Below are 18,096 nucleotides of genomic sequence, written 5' to 3' on the forward strand. Positions count from 1 at the left end.
TCATACTCCTTAAATTATCTCAGTCTCGATTTCTTTTTGTTTTTCTTTTTCTTTTTGTTCAACCCATGAGTCTTGAAATCAGGGCACTTGAAATCAGGGACACTGTCCCTGACCTCTTTTTGCTCAAAGCTAGCAATCTACCCCTTTGAACCATAATATTACTTCCTGTTTTCTGGTGGTTATTTGGAAATAAGCATCTCTTGGACTTTCCTGTCCCAGCTGGCTTTGAACTGTAATCCCCAGATGTCAGCCTCTTGAATATTTAGGATTATAGGTATTCATTTTTTTAAGATCAATTTCTTTTTAAGATCAGTTTCCATATCCATCCAAATGTATTGTCATATACCTGATTTTTCTTTTCAGCATCAATTTGGATTGGCATTTCTCATACAAGTAGCTGCCATAAAAGAATAATCTTTGTCATGCGCGGTGACTCACACCTATATTCCTACCTACTCAGAAAACTGAGATCTGAGGATCACGGTTCAAAGCCTCTCTGGCCACTAACATCTGTGAGACTCTTATCTCCAGTTAACCACTAGAAAACCAAAAGTGGCACGGTGGCTCAAGTGGTAGAGTGCAAGCCTTGGGCTGAACAGCTCAGGGACAGCACCCAAGCCCATAGTTTAAGACCCATGACCAACAAAAAAAAATATAAAAAGGAATCATCTTCCTAAGTTGTTTATAATCACAGCATTATCTTTTAGTATGTTTATCTATGTGGTACAGTACAATAATGTGCACATTGCCACGAATGAACTTTGTATCTCAATGGGTTTCTCTTCTATTTTGGCCACATCATATAAATTGAAATATATATATATCTATATATCTATATATACAAATGTATGCACATATATTGACCCTTTTGAATGCCTTCTATGAATTAACATAATTGTTCAGGGTCCATTTATGTTGTAGCATTTATAAATACTTCATTCTATTTCAGGAGTAGTCCACCTTTTTGCCTTTACTCATCTGGTGATAAACATCAAGTTGGTTGTACTTTTATGCTATTGTAATATCTACAATAGATATAAGTGAATTTGGGTTCTTTTATAATTCACAGAACTAATTGGAATTCTTTGTAAAAAATTAAAAATCAAATTAGAAAATGTGCAGATCATGAAAAGACATTTCACCGAACAGGATATACATATGACAAGAAAATGATACAGTGTTATTACATACCTATGGAGGCAAGAATAAAAACCGTTAAAATAAGCCAGGTACCTATGGCTCTTGCCTATAATCCTAGCTACTCAATTAGCTGACATCTGAGAGACCCAGTTTGAAGCCAGCCATGGCAGACAATTTCAAATGGATTCCTATTTCCAGACAACTAGTAACAAGACCAAAGTAGAGGTGTGGCTCAAGAAGCAGAGCTGAAATGCCAAAGGACAGCACACATACCTTGAGTTAAAGGTCCAATGTTGTAACAAAAAAACAATAATATTAAATGGTTTCATGAATGTAGAAAAACTGTGTCATTTAAATATTGCTGGTAGAAACATAAAGTGTACTGCCATGTGAACAACAAGTTTATTAAAACTTAAATGATCACGATATTATGCTCCTTAACATTTCCCTAGACAAATTGAAAGCTATATCCATGAAGTAGCTTGTACAATAATGTTTATAGCACGTGACTACAACAGCAAAAAAAAAACTGGAAACAAACAAGTTCTATCTTAGTAGATGAACAATTAAACTGTGCTAAAGTTATGGAATACTAAGCAATAAAAAGGAATTTAAAATCAAAACCTACAGCAACCTAAATGGATTTCAAAAACATTGTGCTCAATGACAAAAAAGCCAATCTCACAAAGGTTATCTCCTGCATGATTCCATTCATACAACATTCTCATTGTAGACACAAAGCAGATTAATGATGCCAGGATTTAGTAATGATTGGGGAAGCAAGGTAAGTGATTATAAATAGGTGCACAAATGAAATATTAATGAGAATAGAATTTCTCTGTATATTATACATATGATAAAATGCCTAGAATATATGTATTATTATGTATATATTATATCAATGTCCAGTACCTGGTTTAAAAACTGTTATATTTATTTAAGAAAGGAACAATGGGAGTAAATGGAAGTTACAGAAAATCTCCCTGTGCTGATATTGTAATTTCCTTTGAGTCATAATTATTTTTAAAATTTTAAAACAAAATCCAAAAACTTTCTACATTTTTTAAAACTATGTGTTACAAATGTAAGCATCATAATGAATCCTAAGAATATATTGGTTTAGTGGAAATAAGTTTATAAATCTCAGTGATAAAACTATTTATAGCCTTTTCATCAGAAGACAGTGGAATATCATATTTAATGTGATAACTTTTTAAATACTCAACTTAGAATTGTATAACAGCCAAAACACATTTTTTTACAAATGAACATAACATGGAGACATGTTCAAATGTATGCAAGCTAAACAAACATATCATGAGATTCACACCTTCAGAATTGTGAATGCAAATTCTTTAGTCATGAAAACATAACATACTGGAACTTGGATTTTACACAAAGAAATGTAGAATACCAGAATGGTGTATACATGGCTAAATATAATGTTTCCTTATTTTAAAATTTCTAAGAAATAGTGTTGATTGCTTAAAGCAAAAGTAATATTGCAATATTGGAATTATGGTATATGCCAAATAAAACTGCTTATAAATATCAAATGGAATGTTAGGCAAATTATAGTATACTCAGGAGTTTTTACACTGTTATACACTGTGGTTTGACACCATATATTAATATATATTAGTATGTAAAATCACTCACAAAATTATATTCCCTGCAACATGTATATGTTTGTATGACTAGGTACATGTGTGGACATATACCTGAGGAACCTGTATGCACATGCATCTATCTAAATATACATGTGCAAGCTTCCATACAGACATGTTCAGAGGCAGGGACCAGACATATCCCCTATTTGGAGGATACATGATGCAACACAGGTTACAAATTCTTGATCACGAAGAGAAACATAAAAGGTTCATCTATCATGTGAGTCAGTATATATGCATATGGTAACACATTTTAAGATAACTGACCATATGACTCATTCTAATCATTTTACCATGAGAAAAAAGTTTCCCTCCAACACATTTTGTTACCACAGGAAATGTATCCCATTCAGAATTTACTCTTGCAATCATAGTGCAGAAGCCCATGAAATCAGAGGTGATTTTAGTAATGACTACTGCCCATTCTGTTCTCTTGACCCATTGAGGGAAATGGACATTATTTCCCAGAAGTAAATAGAGCTCAGCTTGTACTTTGGAACAACTGATCAGCCCTGCCAGTTGCACAACTTACTAACAAAGGTCATGCAGCGCTTGAACACAATCATGGCAGAATCACCGAGCCTTGTCACCATTTGCCTTCTTGGATATCTACTCAGTGCTGAATGTACAGGTTTGTTTTTATTCTAAAAGTACATTGAGTATGATTGCTCAGATAAAGAACTATCTGGAATTGTCTTTTTCCCCAAATAGTGATTACAGGATATGACAGTAATATGGAAGGATTTTAGCAGTCAGCATGTGGCTTGGTAAGATTTGGCCATTTAGTGGCTGAGCTATTTTCTTCTTCACTTTTAAGGTTAGCTAGATTTACAATTGTTATGATGTATTTTTCTTTAATGGACGCTGTTGGGCTTATGACTTAACATTGTAATTCCTCCTAGAAAACATTTCCTCAGTTGAAAAAAATGTTGCAGGTGAGGAAAAGTATCTTTTAACAGAGAAAGTGTAGAAATGTAGAACAAATTGTTTGTCTGGAGCTTTTAGACTCACACTTTGAACTCAAAAAGAAATCACCAAAGCTATAAGCATTTGTCTTATTTACATAAAAAGGTTTATTTAAAGAGATATGACATGTTTCTGAAATTGAAAGCAATATAAAGCTTGTCTCTAAATTTTAAAAATATGTGCATTCAATTTAAAATTTCAGTTAAAACAGGAATACTATTTTTATATTCGTAACTTACTACCTGTTGTGAGAGTTTTTTTATGGATTGGGTAAGTCACTTTGTTTGTGATCCCACATGTCCTGTGTCACAGCTGATATTTGGGGATACTTAATACCCAGCTTAGCTCCCTAGGGGACAAAAGCAGGTGCACAGTTGATACAGAGAGAGTAAACTCAATTAAAACTTCCTCACTTTGTTTTTGTACAACCACAGTGACATAGGGGAAGAATGGGGGCATTTACACGAGCAAGTTATTCTCACAGGAAGTATTTTTATCACACTAACTCATCAACCTACTGGAATCAACTCTAGTAACAGAGTGTCAAGATCAAGGGTGACAACCCTAACCATCAGCAGAAAGCAGACTGGTCCTGTGCCTCTCACTCCAGACATGATGTCAGCTATGGAATCATACTGAAATGCTGAAATAATGATGTAAGAATGCAAAGGTTAAACTGAACTAGCAAAGTGGGCAGAGTTAAGAGATTAAGAAAATACATTGGAAGACTCCCCAAACAGACCATAAAACAAGGTTATTGGACATATGTCATCAGTGTGACATATGGGAAGACAAGAGATCCAAACCCTTTCTATCAAATAAATGGTCAGAGGATGGAGGTTATAGAAGGGTGGCGCCCAATTGATGACCTCATGTGACAGGAAAAAGGATAAAAAGAAAGAGGAACCAGGATTTCAATGCTGGAGCCATAATTACTATAGATAATTCTGATGGGTGGTTTAAAAATCTATGACTCACAGACAATAGTGAAGATAAAAGCAGTAGGATTCTGGAGCATTATCATGAGAGATAATAGGGCCAGGAAAGGGGCTTGAAATTTCCCTAATGATGGGTAGTATTTATTTAAACAACATTCTTTTTGCTTATGGAACTATCATTGGCTTCTAAACCAAAAGTAGGAGATATTGTGTGCTCATGGCTGTTACTCTCGGGCATTATTGCATCGATTTGAATTTTTAATTACTTGGTCAAACCAATTCAGTTTGTAAAGTGTATGGATGAAAAGTATGTTTCACTCATTCAGACATTAATGAATTACTACAATGTTGGCAGTTACTATGGCAACTTATGACAGATATGGGAATCAACTTTTATCTAAAGCACCATGAGGTCAGGTGAAATATTTCAATATATTGATTTTAAAAATTATGATCAATAAATGTAATAAAATGTATGCCACATATTAAGGGAACAAAAAACAATGCAATAAATGCAGACATACATCAGAGAATGATATTATTTGAAGATGAGTCTGAAGAGATGAGTAGAAGCTTACTGTCCTTACATGTGTTGTCTAGAACATTGTTTGTTGACAGGAATCCTTATGTCAAGGATTTACATCTACAAAAATGCAAAGCATTTCCGGAGCTCCTTCTGGTTTGATCATTGATTGTTACAAGTGAGGCAAGACTGGTCCTAAGTTTAGGAGATTGGATAATAGACTGGAGTGTGGAGGTATTAGAAATGTGGACAGTAAGAAATATACTTGATGCTAGGATCTTCAGTATGGGAACTTTCAAACTGATGTCGGGGCCAAGTAAGACTAGGGGCAAGACTGGTCTTTGAGGCTATTGGAATTGCATAGAGAAAGTAAAGGGGTCAAAACCTTAACACTAGCTGAACATAGGGGGATTCAAATGCTATCAAATAGAATTGATACAACTAATTATGCCATGTGGGTATAGGTTTAAGGGAAATGTGAAGAATATGACTGTGGGTCTTGATTATAAAGATACAATACAGTGCTCTGTAGTCCAATTGGTTCTGGAGCTCTGGTATGTGACCTTGAGCATATAACCTCTCTGAATCTCAGTTTGCTCACTTGAAAAATGAGTAAACAATTTCAACCTCATAGATTATTGTGAGGAATAAAAAACATTGTATGCTAAGATGTGAGCCCAGTGTCTGGCACAGTTGGAAAGGTAATTTCAAATACAGAAGATACATCTGCCTGAAAATGAGTATTTGGGACTCAGTGTGAGATAAGCAATTGTCATAGCCATATAAGAGTATCCATGGAAAGTTGGGCGTTGGTGGCTCACACCTGTAATCCTAGCTACTCAGGAGGCTGAAATCTGAGGATCACGGTTCAAAGCCAGCCTAGGCAGGAAAATCTGTGAGATATGTATCTCCAAATAACCAGAAGAAAATCAGAAATATCACTAGAGCTCAAAGTGGTAGAGCACTGGCCTTGAGCAAATGCCCTCAGGGACAGAGCCCAGGCCTTGAGTTCAAGCACCACAACCAACAAAAAAAAAGTATCCATGGGGTAGCCATAAATCCTGTGATACAAGTGCCTACAAGTACTAAATGTTCTCGAAAGGGTCAGGACCACACTAGGGTTTGGAAAGTGGTTCCTATGGGGCTTAAACATACTTGTACACTCTGAGAAGGAAAAATAGTTCAATGTGACCAGGACACATTGTAGACCTCATCTTAGCACTGGCCTAAGCAACAAGACATGGAACAGAATGGGAAAATGCTGAGGATGAAATCTAAGACAAGTTTGAATGCTTAACAGTCACGCAGGGGAAATAGAATTAATTGATGTAGAGTTAGATGAACAAGAATAAGAGCAATCCTCATATCTAAAATATATCAACAACTCAAAAAATTGAATCACTCCAAAACTGACCTCCAAAGTAACAACCATCCCATTAAAAAATGGGCCAAAGACTTAAAGAGAGTCTTCTCTGAAGAAGAAACAAAAATGGCCTATAGACACATGAAGAAATGCTCAACATCTCTGGTCATAAAAGAAATGCAAATCAAAACAACTCTAAGATTCCACCTCACTCCAGTTAGAATGGCCAGGATCAGGAAAACTAATAACAATAGATGCTGGAGGGGATGTGGCCAGGAGGGATCACTACTACACTGTTGATGGGAGTGCAAACTCATTCAGCCACTATGGAAAGCAGTGTGGCAGTGCCTCAAAAGGCTAAACATAGAACTCCCCTATGACCCAGCAATTCCACTACTTGGCATTTACCCAACCATCCAGAAACAAGGACATACTAAACCCACTAGCACAACAATGTTCATTGCAGCACTATTCACCATAGCAAACATATGGAACCAACCTAGATGTCCCTCAGTTGATGAGTGGATCAATAAGATGTGGTATTTGTACACAATGGAATTCTATGCTGCTGTCAGAAAGAATGACATCGCCCCATTTGTTAGGAAATGGAAAGACTTAGAAAAAATCATATTAAGTGAAGTAAGCCAGACTCAAAGGAACTTAGGCTCAATGGTTTCCCTCATTTGTCATAATCAGTAGAAACCTTGGGCTCTACTAGCAGAGATTTGCAATAGAGCAAAATCTTGATACATAAGGACATATAATGTGAAGCTAATTGAAAGGACCTCCAGGATATTGAAACAAAAGCCATATAATGAATGATTGTTGTCCTTAATGTACTATGCTGTCTCTCATCTCCTTTGCTGTCCCTTGGTTATCTCATATTGGTATAGTATCTCACTTTGTTATCTGATATATTGAATTTATGTGTATTTGGTTATTTGAAATTTGATAGGGAAGGGGGGAAAACCAAGACGGGTGGGGGGTGTGGGGGGGGAGGGAAATGGGTACCAAGACATGTGAAAGGGTATCAATGTATGCGAATTAATGCACCTTCTATCTGGCAAATATCATGTAACCCTTTTACTAATTACAATAAAAAAATTAAAAAAAAGAAAACAAGATACAGAAAATAAAGTCAATCTACTGTGAACCCTGGTCACTGACAGTAAAAAAAAAAAAAGAATAAGAGCAATGATGACGAATCATATTATAGGGATTTCATGGAAAGAGTCCTGAAAAGGGAGAGAAACACAATTAGTTAATGTCCTAGAGCCATCAGGGATTACATGAAGCCAGACTTACCCTTTAGAAGTTTACTTCTGATTGGGACAATAGTCAATTATTTTATCAGATAGAAGGAAAAACGATGAACTACAAAAATGTCTTAAAGAGCTAAAGAAGGAAAGAAGGATGAACAGCATGATGGGAGGGAAGAGAAAGAAATGACCAATGTGCATTGTCTTATATTGTGTCTTACTGATTCCGTCAAAGCTGCATGTCTAGAGAAGCTAAGAGGTATCAATATTCAGCAGTGCTCACAGGAGACTTGGAGATCATAAGAGAAGCAAGAGGCAGATGGTTACATTGTGCTAGAGTGGTATTCCAGGTTGCGAGCAGCATTGACACAGGGCAAGAGAATGAGAGAGTTTACAAGTAAAGAATGGAAGGAAAAACCTAGGCTGAATTCAGGACAGTAAGTGGGCCCAACACAAAGATGGCAAGGCACTAGAAGGCTGCATAAAGCAAAGAGCTGAAATGCAAAGGAGGCAATAATGTCTAGTTATTTTTTCCTTTCTGAAGCAATAACAAAGTCACTTTATGAGGCATTGATGCCTCATGTTTAGAATCCTAGATACTCAGCAAGCTGTAATATGATGATCACAGTTCAAAGCCAGCCCAGTCAGGAAAGTCCATAAGACTCTCATCTCCAACTACTGAAACACCAGAAGTAGAAATGTGACTGAAGAGGTGGAACACTAGCCTTTACCACAAAGCTCCGGGATAGCACCTCTCACTGAGTTCAAGCCCAAGACAAACACCAAACATGAAGTATTTTCAAATGTCCTAGAAAATTCAACTTGTAATTACTTGGTCCTGATGAGATGACATCAGGAATATTGCTGAGTTGTAAAAGAATGGAACAATTGTAGGCCTCTTCAAGAGTTCCTGTTACTCATGAATAAACACAAATATACATACATATGGGTATACATGTATACATATATATGTGTGTATTATCTACATGTACACATGTATGTCTAGATATGCATGAAGAAATAAATATATACAGAACCAGATACAGGCACAAACACAGACAAGGAAGGGAAATAACAATGGACAGAATTCAAATGAAGGCCTTGATCTTTCAGTGTTTAGGCGAGTCCCTATAGACTAAGCAGTCATAGGTAAACAACTGAAGATATTGGGGTTCTGAAGATTTTTTTAGTGAAATGATTTTTCTTTAACATGTAGTGAGAGGTGCTAAAGTCGAATACAATTAGGCTATCAGTTAAGAGATGCTTGTTGCAATTCATTGGACAACTGTGTTCTGACACAGTCTGGCCAAGGTAATGGATCACCTTGCAAGGATCTTCAGTGAGCTATTTTCAAATGATGACGAAGCATGACATTAACTGCTTATTTGAGAACTTTCATTTCATCGAAAGTAAATTCAAATACAATTTTTAAAATGTGACCTTTTACTATTGGAGATCTTGTGACTGAAAGTAAAATTTAATTTTAATTCTTAAAACCCCATGGGTTTGCAGTACTATGGTAACATTACAAATTTTGCCTCCACATACCATAAAAAATGGCTTTAGGATTACTTGGATTCAAAACAAAGCTTTTCTTGAGAGATGTGTTTAATTTTCATGATGGTTTCTTTTTCCAACTCTAAAGAATTATTCTTGTAATTTTCAGTTTTTCTTGATCAAAAAAACGCCACCAAAATTCTGAGCCGATTGAAGAGGTATAATTCAGGGAAACTGGAAGAATTTGTTCGAGGAAACCTTGAGAGAGAATGTTTAGAAGAAAGATGTAGTTTTGAAGAAGCACGAGAAGTTTTTGAAAACACTGAAAAAACTGTGAGTATGGCCACATAGCAATGGACAAAACACTTTAAGAGAAAGGGAAAGAAGGAAGGAAGGAAGAAAAGAAGGAAGGAAGGAAGAAAAGAAGGAAGGAAGGAAGGAAGGAAGGAAGGAAGGAAGGAAGGAAGGAAGGGTGTTCTATCAAATGCCAGTGAGTCACACCTCTAATCCTATCTATTCAAGAGGCTAAGATCTGAGGATCACAGTTCAAAGTCAGCGCTGGCAGACAAATATGAAAGACCTTTATCTTTAACCACCAAAAAGCTGAAAGTGGAACTGTGACTCAAGTGGTAGAGCATTAGCCTTGAGTGCCTTGAGTGAAAAAGCTAAGGGATAATGTACACGCCCTAAATTCAAGCCCCAGCCACCACAAAAGAAAAGAAAATATTTGCCTTTGGAAATTTAAAATACTTTTACAAACATTTATATCATAAATGCTATGCAAGAGGAAGAATCAACACCAAGACACTTACATGCTATCATTAACTTCTCTTCTTTCTCCCTGTAGACTGAATTTTGGAAGCAGTATGTTGGTAAGCAATGCAGTTTATCCTTGCTATGGTGAATGACACAGTGGATGGAGAGTTGTGTATTATTTCCTCCATATAAATAGATATCACATTAAATGCTAATAAGAGGGCTCAAAAATCCATTCAACTCTTTACCCCAAGATCAAATGATAATGCAGTACAGGTTTATGCCAGTGTGGGAGGTACCAGCTAGAGGAGAAAAAAACGCTTCCCCAGCGATCCACAGAGAACATCATTCCACCCCAGAAAGCTGGAAGGAGGAGGCCAAATTGATAGCATTTTAGAAGTGAATGAGTTTACCAACCCCAGTCAAATGGAAGAATGCCAGATGACAAATGTTTATTGCTTTCAGTCTTCCTTGCTTTGATGGTCTATGGGATCTCCCTTGATTTCCCTTCCCTTCCCTTCCCCTCGCTTTTCTGACTTTCTCTTCCACTCTCTGTTTACACAGCAGATTCCTTGTACCCCCCCCCCAGGCAATGCTAGCTGTCTATTCCTTTTAGCGGGCTTTTTGCAGTTTCCCCTAGGTTCAGTCCCTCACCTATCCCTCATTTCATGTCTTCTTCGGTCTTTGCCCAAGTGTTACCATGTCAATGAGGCCCACCAACTTAGTCACTTCTGCCCTACTCTAGTTTTTGTACTGCAGATTAAGTAACCCTATGGAATGATAGAATGTTTGAATGTTTGGGATCAGAAGAGTTTATATGTTTCTATTTTTCATAGTTGTTAGGCTATTTATATATACATAACTAGATATTAGGAGGATAAGAGGATAAGACCAGCGTAAGGACAAAATTCCTTTCACTTCAGATAGATAGATAGATAGATAGATAGATAGATAGATAGATAGATAGATAGATAGACAGACAGACAGACAGATGTAATACTTCATACTCTAATCTTAATTATTTCATGAGACAGACTGTGACATGGAATTTTCCACTTGTGGTACCACATTGATATTCAAAAAATTTTATATTTTAGAGCAATTTGGACTGCAGATTTTCATGTTGAGAATATGAAAACATCTTTTCCCATCTACTATAGGACAGTATTTTCCTTTTATTCAATTATCTTGTGCTTTAATTTTGATCAGCATAAATTAATGGCACAAAGAGGTTTCTCTGTGATATTTATATGCGTGCGTGTAATGTACTTTGATCAAATTCACTCATAATCTTTCCTACCACTCCTATTCCCTGTTTTAATACCTTTTAGTGAGTTTTATTATATTATTTTTGTATTCAATATACAATATACTTCAGTTGCATTTACCTCCTACCATTTTCTTAACTATACGATTTATTATTGATTTTTCTCTACCTCCTAGGTAGCAAGCTTCAATTTGATGCAAAATCAATTGTTTTGTTTATTGTTGGAGTTCTAGCACTTAGAAAAATACCTGTAACAGAGGCACATAGCAAATATTTGTCCAGTGGATACACCAGAAGTCATTCTTTAATGAAAACTTATTTTAGTTTTCAAATTTTCAACACTTCCATCTTTTGTCTTGTCTACCCCTAACTTGAAAATTAGATTAAAATTTACCAGTAGGATTTTGAGAAACTGGAAGTTTCATGGATTAGCGTCCCTCATAACATCTGCACAGAAATACTACTTACACTGAGTTCAATCAACTTAAGATGCTATTGTTTTTCACCGTTTCTGTTCTGGAGACAGAACTGAGCATTCTTACACCTTCACAACCTTTTAGTTCCCCAGTTTTGTATTAAGTCATGAGAGAAGAGGTTCACTCTGCTTCTATTGCTTCATCTACGTTCCCTTGTTCTTTTGGATGAGTGTCACATAAACTATTTTCACTGAGTTCACTTCAGCAAGCCTTTTGATTCTCTCTTTCTTTTTTTTTTTGCCAGTCCTGGGCTTGAGCTCAGGGCCTGAGCCCTGTCCTTGGACTTTCTCAAGGCTAGAGCTCTACCACTTGAGCCTCAGCACCACTTTTGGCTTTTTTCTATGTATGTGGTACCAAGGAATCGAACCTGGGTCTTCATGCATGCTAGGCAAGCACTTTAATTGCTAGGCCAAACTCCCGGCCCAAGTTTGATCATTTTCTTGTGGCTAAGTAAGGAAAGTGATTATGCTTTTGTAGACACAGACTATGGTATATAGTAATGAATCGTGATTAACGTCTATGATTCACTCTCACCAAGGGCAATAATAACACAGTATATATATACATGCACACACACATATATATACACACATAGAGGTATATGTGTATACATATCCATATAAACAGTACATATTAGTGCAGTATATAACATATCTATATACACATGTATAAAACCATGTATAAATGTATTATGTATGCATATATCATTGCAGTACATGTATACATATTATAGTATATATGAATAAGTATAGCAAATATGAGAAAATGTTACAAAATTATTTAAAAACGCCTGCTTAGCACTTTAAGACTATAAATTTGACAACCCAAGGGCACATTTTCAGAAAAAGAATACATTTTCTTTTTCTTTCTTTCCTTCTTTCTTTTTCTTTCCTTCCTTCCTTCTCTTCTTTCCTTCCTTTCTTTCTTCTTTCCTTTCTTTCTTTCTTTCTTTCTTTCCTTCCTTCCTTCCTTCCTTCCTTCTCTCTCTCTCTCTCTCTCTCTCTCTCTCTCTCTCTCTCTCTCTCTCTCTCTCTCTCTCTCTCTCTTTCTTTCTTTCTTTCTTTCTTTCCTTCTTTCTGGTGGGTCATGGGGCTTGTACTTGGCCTGGATGCTGTCCCTGAGCTCTTCAGCTCAATGCTACTGCCCTACCCTTGAGCCAAGCCCCATTCCCCATTTTTCTAGAGGTTAATTGGAGATAAGAGACTCAGGTCCTTTTGGGCCTGGGCTGGCTTTGAACCTGATCCTCAGGTCTCAGCCTCCTGAGTAGCTAGGATTACAGGCGTGAGCCACCTTGCCCACCTTCATTTTTTTTCCTTTTCTGTTTTTTTTTGTCTGTGGGGGGGGTCATTAGGCTTGAGCTGTCTGAAATGAAGTTGAAGTTATCAAACACGTAAGAGTCCATGAGAGAAGAATCCCCCCTCAAGCTCATGAAGGTTGTTGGCAGTATTCAGATGTAATTTCTGGTTTTGAGATGATCCAAAACTGGAATAGAGTTCATTCTTTTTTTTTTCTTGGTGGGTCATGGGTCTTGGACTCGGCCTGGGCACTGTCCCTGAGCTCTTCAGCTCAAGGATACTGCCCTACCCTTGAGCCAAGTCCCACTTCCCGTTTTCCAGAGGTTTACTAGAGATGAGTCTCAGGTCCCTTTGTGCCCAGGCCGGCTTTGAGCCTTGATCCTTGGATGTTAGCCTCCTGAGTAGCTAGGATTACAGGCGTGAGCCACTGCATCTGGCTAAGAATACATTTTCAATGTGACTCCAAGAAGTTTTTTTTTTTTTGCCAGTCCTGAGCTTGAGCTCAGGGCCTGAGCACTGTCCTTGGACTTTCTCAAGGCTAGAGCTCTACCACTTGAGCCTCAGCACCACTTCTGGCTTTTTTCTATGTAGGTGATACCAAGGAATTGAACCCGGGTCTTCATGCATGCTAGGCAAGCACTTTAACCACTCTCTTTCTACTGAATTAGTCTGTGCTGTTCATGTAATCCCATCACTCAAGAAGCAAGGAAGGAATATTGTGAGTTCAAGACCAGTAGTGAACTGCAGAGTTCTAGTGAACTACTGAGTTGCTCTGTTTCCCAGGATGTCCTGGGCAAACTCTGCCTCAACAATCTAACAAACATAACTTTTAATCTTATAGCTTACCTTTGTGTGTGTGCCTATCCTTGGGCTTGTATTTGGGGTCTGAGGTCTATCCTTGAGCTTCTTTTTGCTTAAAGTTAGCGCTCTACCACTTAAGCCAGAATGCTACTTCCATATTTTTCTGAGTAGTTTATTGGAGATAAGAGTTTTATGGACTTTCCTGTCGGGGCTGGCTTTGAGCCATGATCCCAGAGCTTAGCCTCTTGGGTAGCCAGGGTTACAGGCTTGAGTCACTAGCACCTGGCTTATAGCTTTTTTTAAAGCAATTATATCAACTTTTCCAAAAACATTGCTCCTTGGTATATTTAACCTTCTACAATCTTTTCTTGACTTCTCCAGAATTCCAGGCCTATCCCTATCCCCAAAGCATATCTTGAAGCTGGGCTCCCACCTTCTAGGTGATATAGGCATTATGTTTTCTATACCTTGGGTATAAACACCTAAGAAATATCAAAACACGGCTTCTGCCACAATATACAAGAAAGTAAATCCAAAAAAAGAAACAAAGTCTATGCCTCTTTTTTATTTTTGACAATCTTGGGCCTTGAGCTCAGGACCTGAGCATTGTCCTTGAGCCTTCTCAAAGCTAGAGCTCTACCACTTTAGCCACAGCACCATTTCTGGCTTTTTTTGAACCCAGGTCTTCGTGCATGCTAGGCAAGCACTCTACCACTAGGCCAAACCCCCGGCCCCACATGTCTCTTTTTACTGGCAGTTGAAATTCCTAATGGGCACAGAAGTTCTCCATGCTAGCTCTATCTCCCGTAGCAGAGGGATGCAGGCTCCTTCTTGCTGTCCTATTCCCCACAGTGAGATCACCTGCTTGAAGAAGCACCATCATCAAGTCACATTAACTAGTCTCTGCCAGGTACCTTATACAATGTGGTCCATACAGGCAATATATGCAATTCCCATCACATTTATCTCATTTAATACTTGTGAATCAAGTATTATGAATGTCATTTGTAGCTTTGCAGAGAAGAAATTGAGGCTTTAGAATGTGAAGGGACTTGCCAAAAGGTCACTTACCCAGGGAATCAGGATGACCAGAAGAGAACTTAACCTGTTGCTTTCCTTTCCCTATGACATGTCACAGCCTTCAAATCTAAACATGGCTATTCATTAAACAGAAACTAGTGGCTTTAAGCAGAAATCTGTCACTTGTCAAGGTCTTGTCTCCTGTTGTCTATGACCCCTACTGGTTAGGGTTTTGTCTCAGCATACAGTACACACAGACACAACCCAAGGATTATAGGATAAAATGACACTCATTTTGAAGATATGTCTCAGCAAATGAGTTCCTGTGCTGCTGGCTGCAAGCCCAGACCCTTTCAGTGAAACATCCTAAATAATTCAGATTTGTTAGTCCATAATATAAAGTGCAAATGTAGCTCATTTTTAGACCAGTTCTGAACATCAATAATAATAAACCAGAGATAACGCATTTTGTTTCCATAGTATTGGAACAAATTGAAGTATCTGGACAAAAGCACATTGGATCAAGGGGCAGAGGGAACAAAGGTCTAATTTTACAGCAAGCTGGTTTTCCATGAGCTATTTCTGAGAAGGGGATATTAGCTCTTTAAGTCAATGAAACCTGGACACTGACATTTGTCTGAGATGACGGAGAATGAGTAGACATCTGTGTGTTAGGTGTTAGAAAGCTTTGCCATAAAGTATAACTAATAATTGGAATTTTTAATTTGATTTTCCCCTTTCTTTCATCCTTATGATCACCATTATTACTTGCTCTTTTCTTTCATATATATATGGCCTTACTAATGTAGTTCTACTTTTTTGTTCAGGGACATTTTTCTTTGAAGTACATAACACACTTCCTTTCTGATTGTATGCCTCCTTTGCTTCTAAGTGTTCTTGGATGAATTGAGGTAGAGCACTAAGAAATCAAATTTAAGGGTTCCCTTTTCATCCTGAGGCTTCCCTTTTCCCTTTTCCTTCCTCCTGTTTTCTTATTATCACTGTCCCCAAAGGCTGCCAATAGTATTAAATGCAGAAACTTCAGAAAACAGAGAATGGTAAAAGCCAATCTACAGAGCACATTGGAGTATCTTTTTAAATACATTATATAGTTGTTTTCCTAGAAGTGGAGCAAAATGAAGTATCTGCATAAAATCAGGTATTTGGATCAAGGGCTAGAGAGGACAAGACCTAATCTTTACAATAAGCTAACTGCTCATTTTTGTCTAGACCATTTGGAACCTAATTTATAAAACAGTGAATTATCTTTAAGCCATAAAAGAGTCATCTGGCATCTTGCCTATTTGGGTTGAGTCTTTACTTCCAATGTTACTTAAAACATTAGAACACAATACAAGAAGTACATGCATTTGTTCCATGCTTACTCACGCTTTAGTTGAATGGAAGCACCATTTGTCATGTAGCTCAGCTTGCTTCTCAACACCTACAGTAAAGCAGGCCTTGCAGGACACATAGGTAGTATTTGTTGAAGTGATTTGATTTCATTGGATTAAATGAATTTTGCTATCATTCTAACCCTAGGCTGATACAGTATATTTCCATGCATCAATTGTCTCTCTCTTTACTTGATAACATAAATTGTATGCATATCTTCCACATGACATTTTCTGGGACAGTGTTAGTCTAAAAACTTTAGCTGGGGTGGCTGTTAGAAAACAGGGAGACAGAAACATTACTTGTCTATAAGTCTTAGATAGCTGGCTTTCAGTAGTTCCACTCTGACTTTAAAAATCAAACCCTTGGCATCACAAGTCTATTCAGGGGAACCATGAACATTGTAAGCAGTATATGTAATAATTAACTTTTCTTAACCCATGTCAAAGATGGAGATCAATGTGAGTCTAATCCATGTTTAAATGGCGGCAGTTGCAAAGATGACATCAATTCCTATGAATGTTGGTGTCGACTTGGATATGAGGGAAAGAATTGTGAGTTAGGTAAGTAAATATTTTGTTATTCAGAGTTTCCTTTTGAAATCAGATGAAACTGGAAAATGCCATATTGGTGTATTATGTTTCTCTTAGAAACCTATTTTTAAAGTTTATAAACAATCACTTCATTTGCATTTACAGTCTCAGGATATAAATTCAAGAAACTATATATAGAGCACTAGCATTTGGTAGCTAATATTAAAGTGGCAATGTGTTTCCATTCACTTTACTTACTAAACCTTAATATAGCCATATTGGTAAGTACTATTCCATGTAGATGAGAAAATTATAGTTCGAAAAGGTCAAAATAGTCATTTGAATGGCTGAGCCAGTACTTGAACTTCAGTTTGAACAAAACCCAAGTTTCTAATGACTGTACTCAAAACTCTAAGAAAACTGAACTCATAAAACTAAACTTGTGACTAAATTGCTAACAACCTAGGAAGCAGATGTGGATAACATACAGAACTGGGGGGAGACGACAATTATTGCAATAGAATAGGAACTGGTCCACACAGGCAAACCATTTTACAAGTAAATTTGTTAAGAAAATGCAGAGGTTATTCCTGAGTTTGACTGTATTAATTACACTTTTAAAAGGCAACATAACAAGCCTAAGGTTACTGTCCATCTTCTCTTATCAAAGACTAGGAATATTTTTTAGTAGGTCATGGCGCTTGAACTCACCCTGGGCTTTGTCCTTGAGCTCTTCAGCTCAAGGCTACCACCCTAAACCTGGGCCTGGGCGTTGTCAGTGAGCTCTTCAACTCAAGGCTACCACCACTGAGCCAAGCCCCACTTGCTGTTTTCTAGAGATTAATTGGAGATAAGACTCTCAGGTCCTTTTGTGTCAGGGCTGAGTTTAAACTTGATCCTCAGGTCTCAGCCTCCTGAGTAGCTAGGATTACAGGCGTGAGCCACTACTTCTGGCAAGAAATATTTTTTTCTTTCCATTTATTTTTATTGAAATTAATAGAACGGTTACATTATATTCACCAGATAGAAGGTGCATTACTTCATGTACATTGATACCCTTTCTCATGTTTGTGTCCCCATTTCCCTCTCCCCACTCTCACCTCTCATCTTGTTTTCCCCCCTTCCCTATCCAATTTCAAATAAGCAAATAAGCATATATACAATATATCAGACAACAAGGTAAAATACTGTAACCAT

The 18,096-nt window shown here is 37.3% G+C and overlaps 1 protein-coding gene across 1 annotated transcript in view; it reads left to right on the top strand.

Moving 5' to 3' along the window:
• The first annotated feature begins 3,351 nt into the window (after positions 1 to 3,351).
• F9 (coagulation factor IX) overlaps positions 3,352 to 18,096 on the top strand; it is a 35,839-nt gene continuing 21,094 nt past the window's right edge. Inside the window, exons 1-4 of the mRNA XM_090326187.1 lie at positions 3,352 to 3,441; positions 9,526 to 9,689; positions 10,204 to 10,228; positions 16,816 to 16,929. Of these exons, the coding sequence (XP_090182313.1) occupies positions 3,354 to 3,441; positions 9,526 to 9,689; positions 10,204 to 10,228; positions 16,816 to 16,929 (391 nt within the window). The 5' untranslated portion in view covers positions 3,352 to 3,353. The remainder of the gene's footprint in view (positions 3,442 to 9,525; positions 9,690 to 10,203; positions 10,229 to 16,815; positions 16,930 to 18,096) is intronic.

The sequence above is a fragment of the Megascapheus bottae genome, chromosome X, assembly GCF_031878675.1.
Source record: "Megascapheus bottae isolate mThoBot1 chromosome X, mThoBot2.hap1, whole genome shotgun sequence".
In the NCBI taxonomy this organism is placed as follows: Eukaryota; Metazoa; Chordata; class Mammalia; order Rodentia; family Geomyidae; genus Megascapheus; species Megascapheus bottae.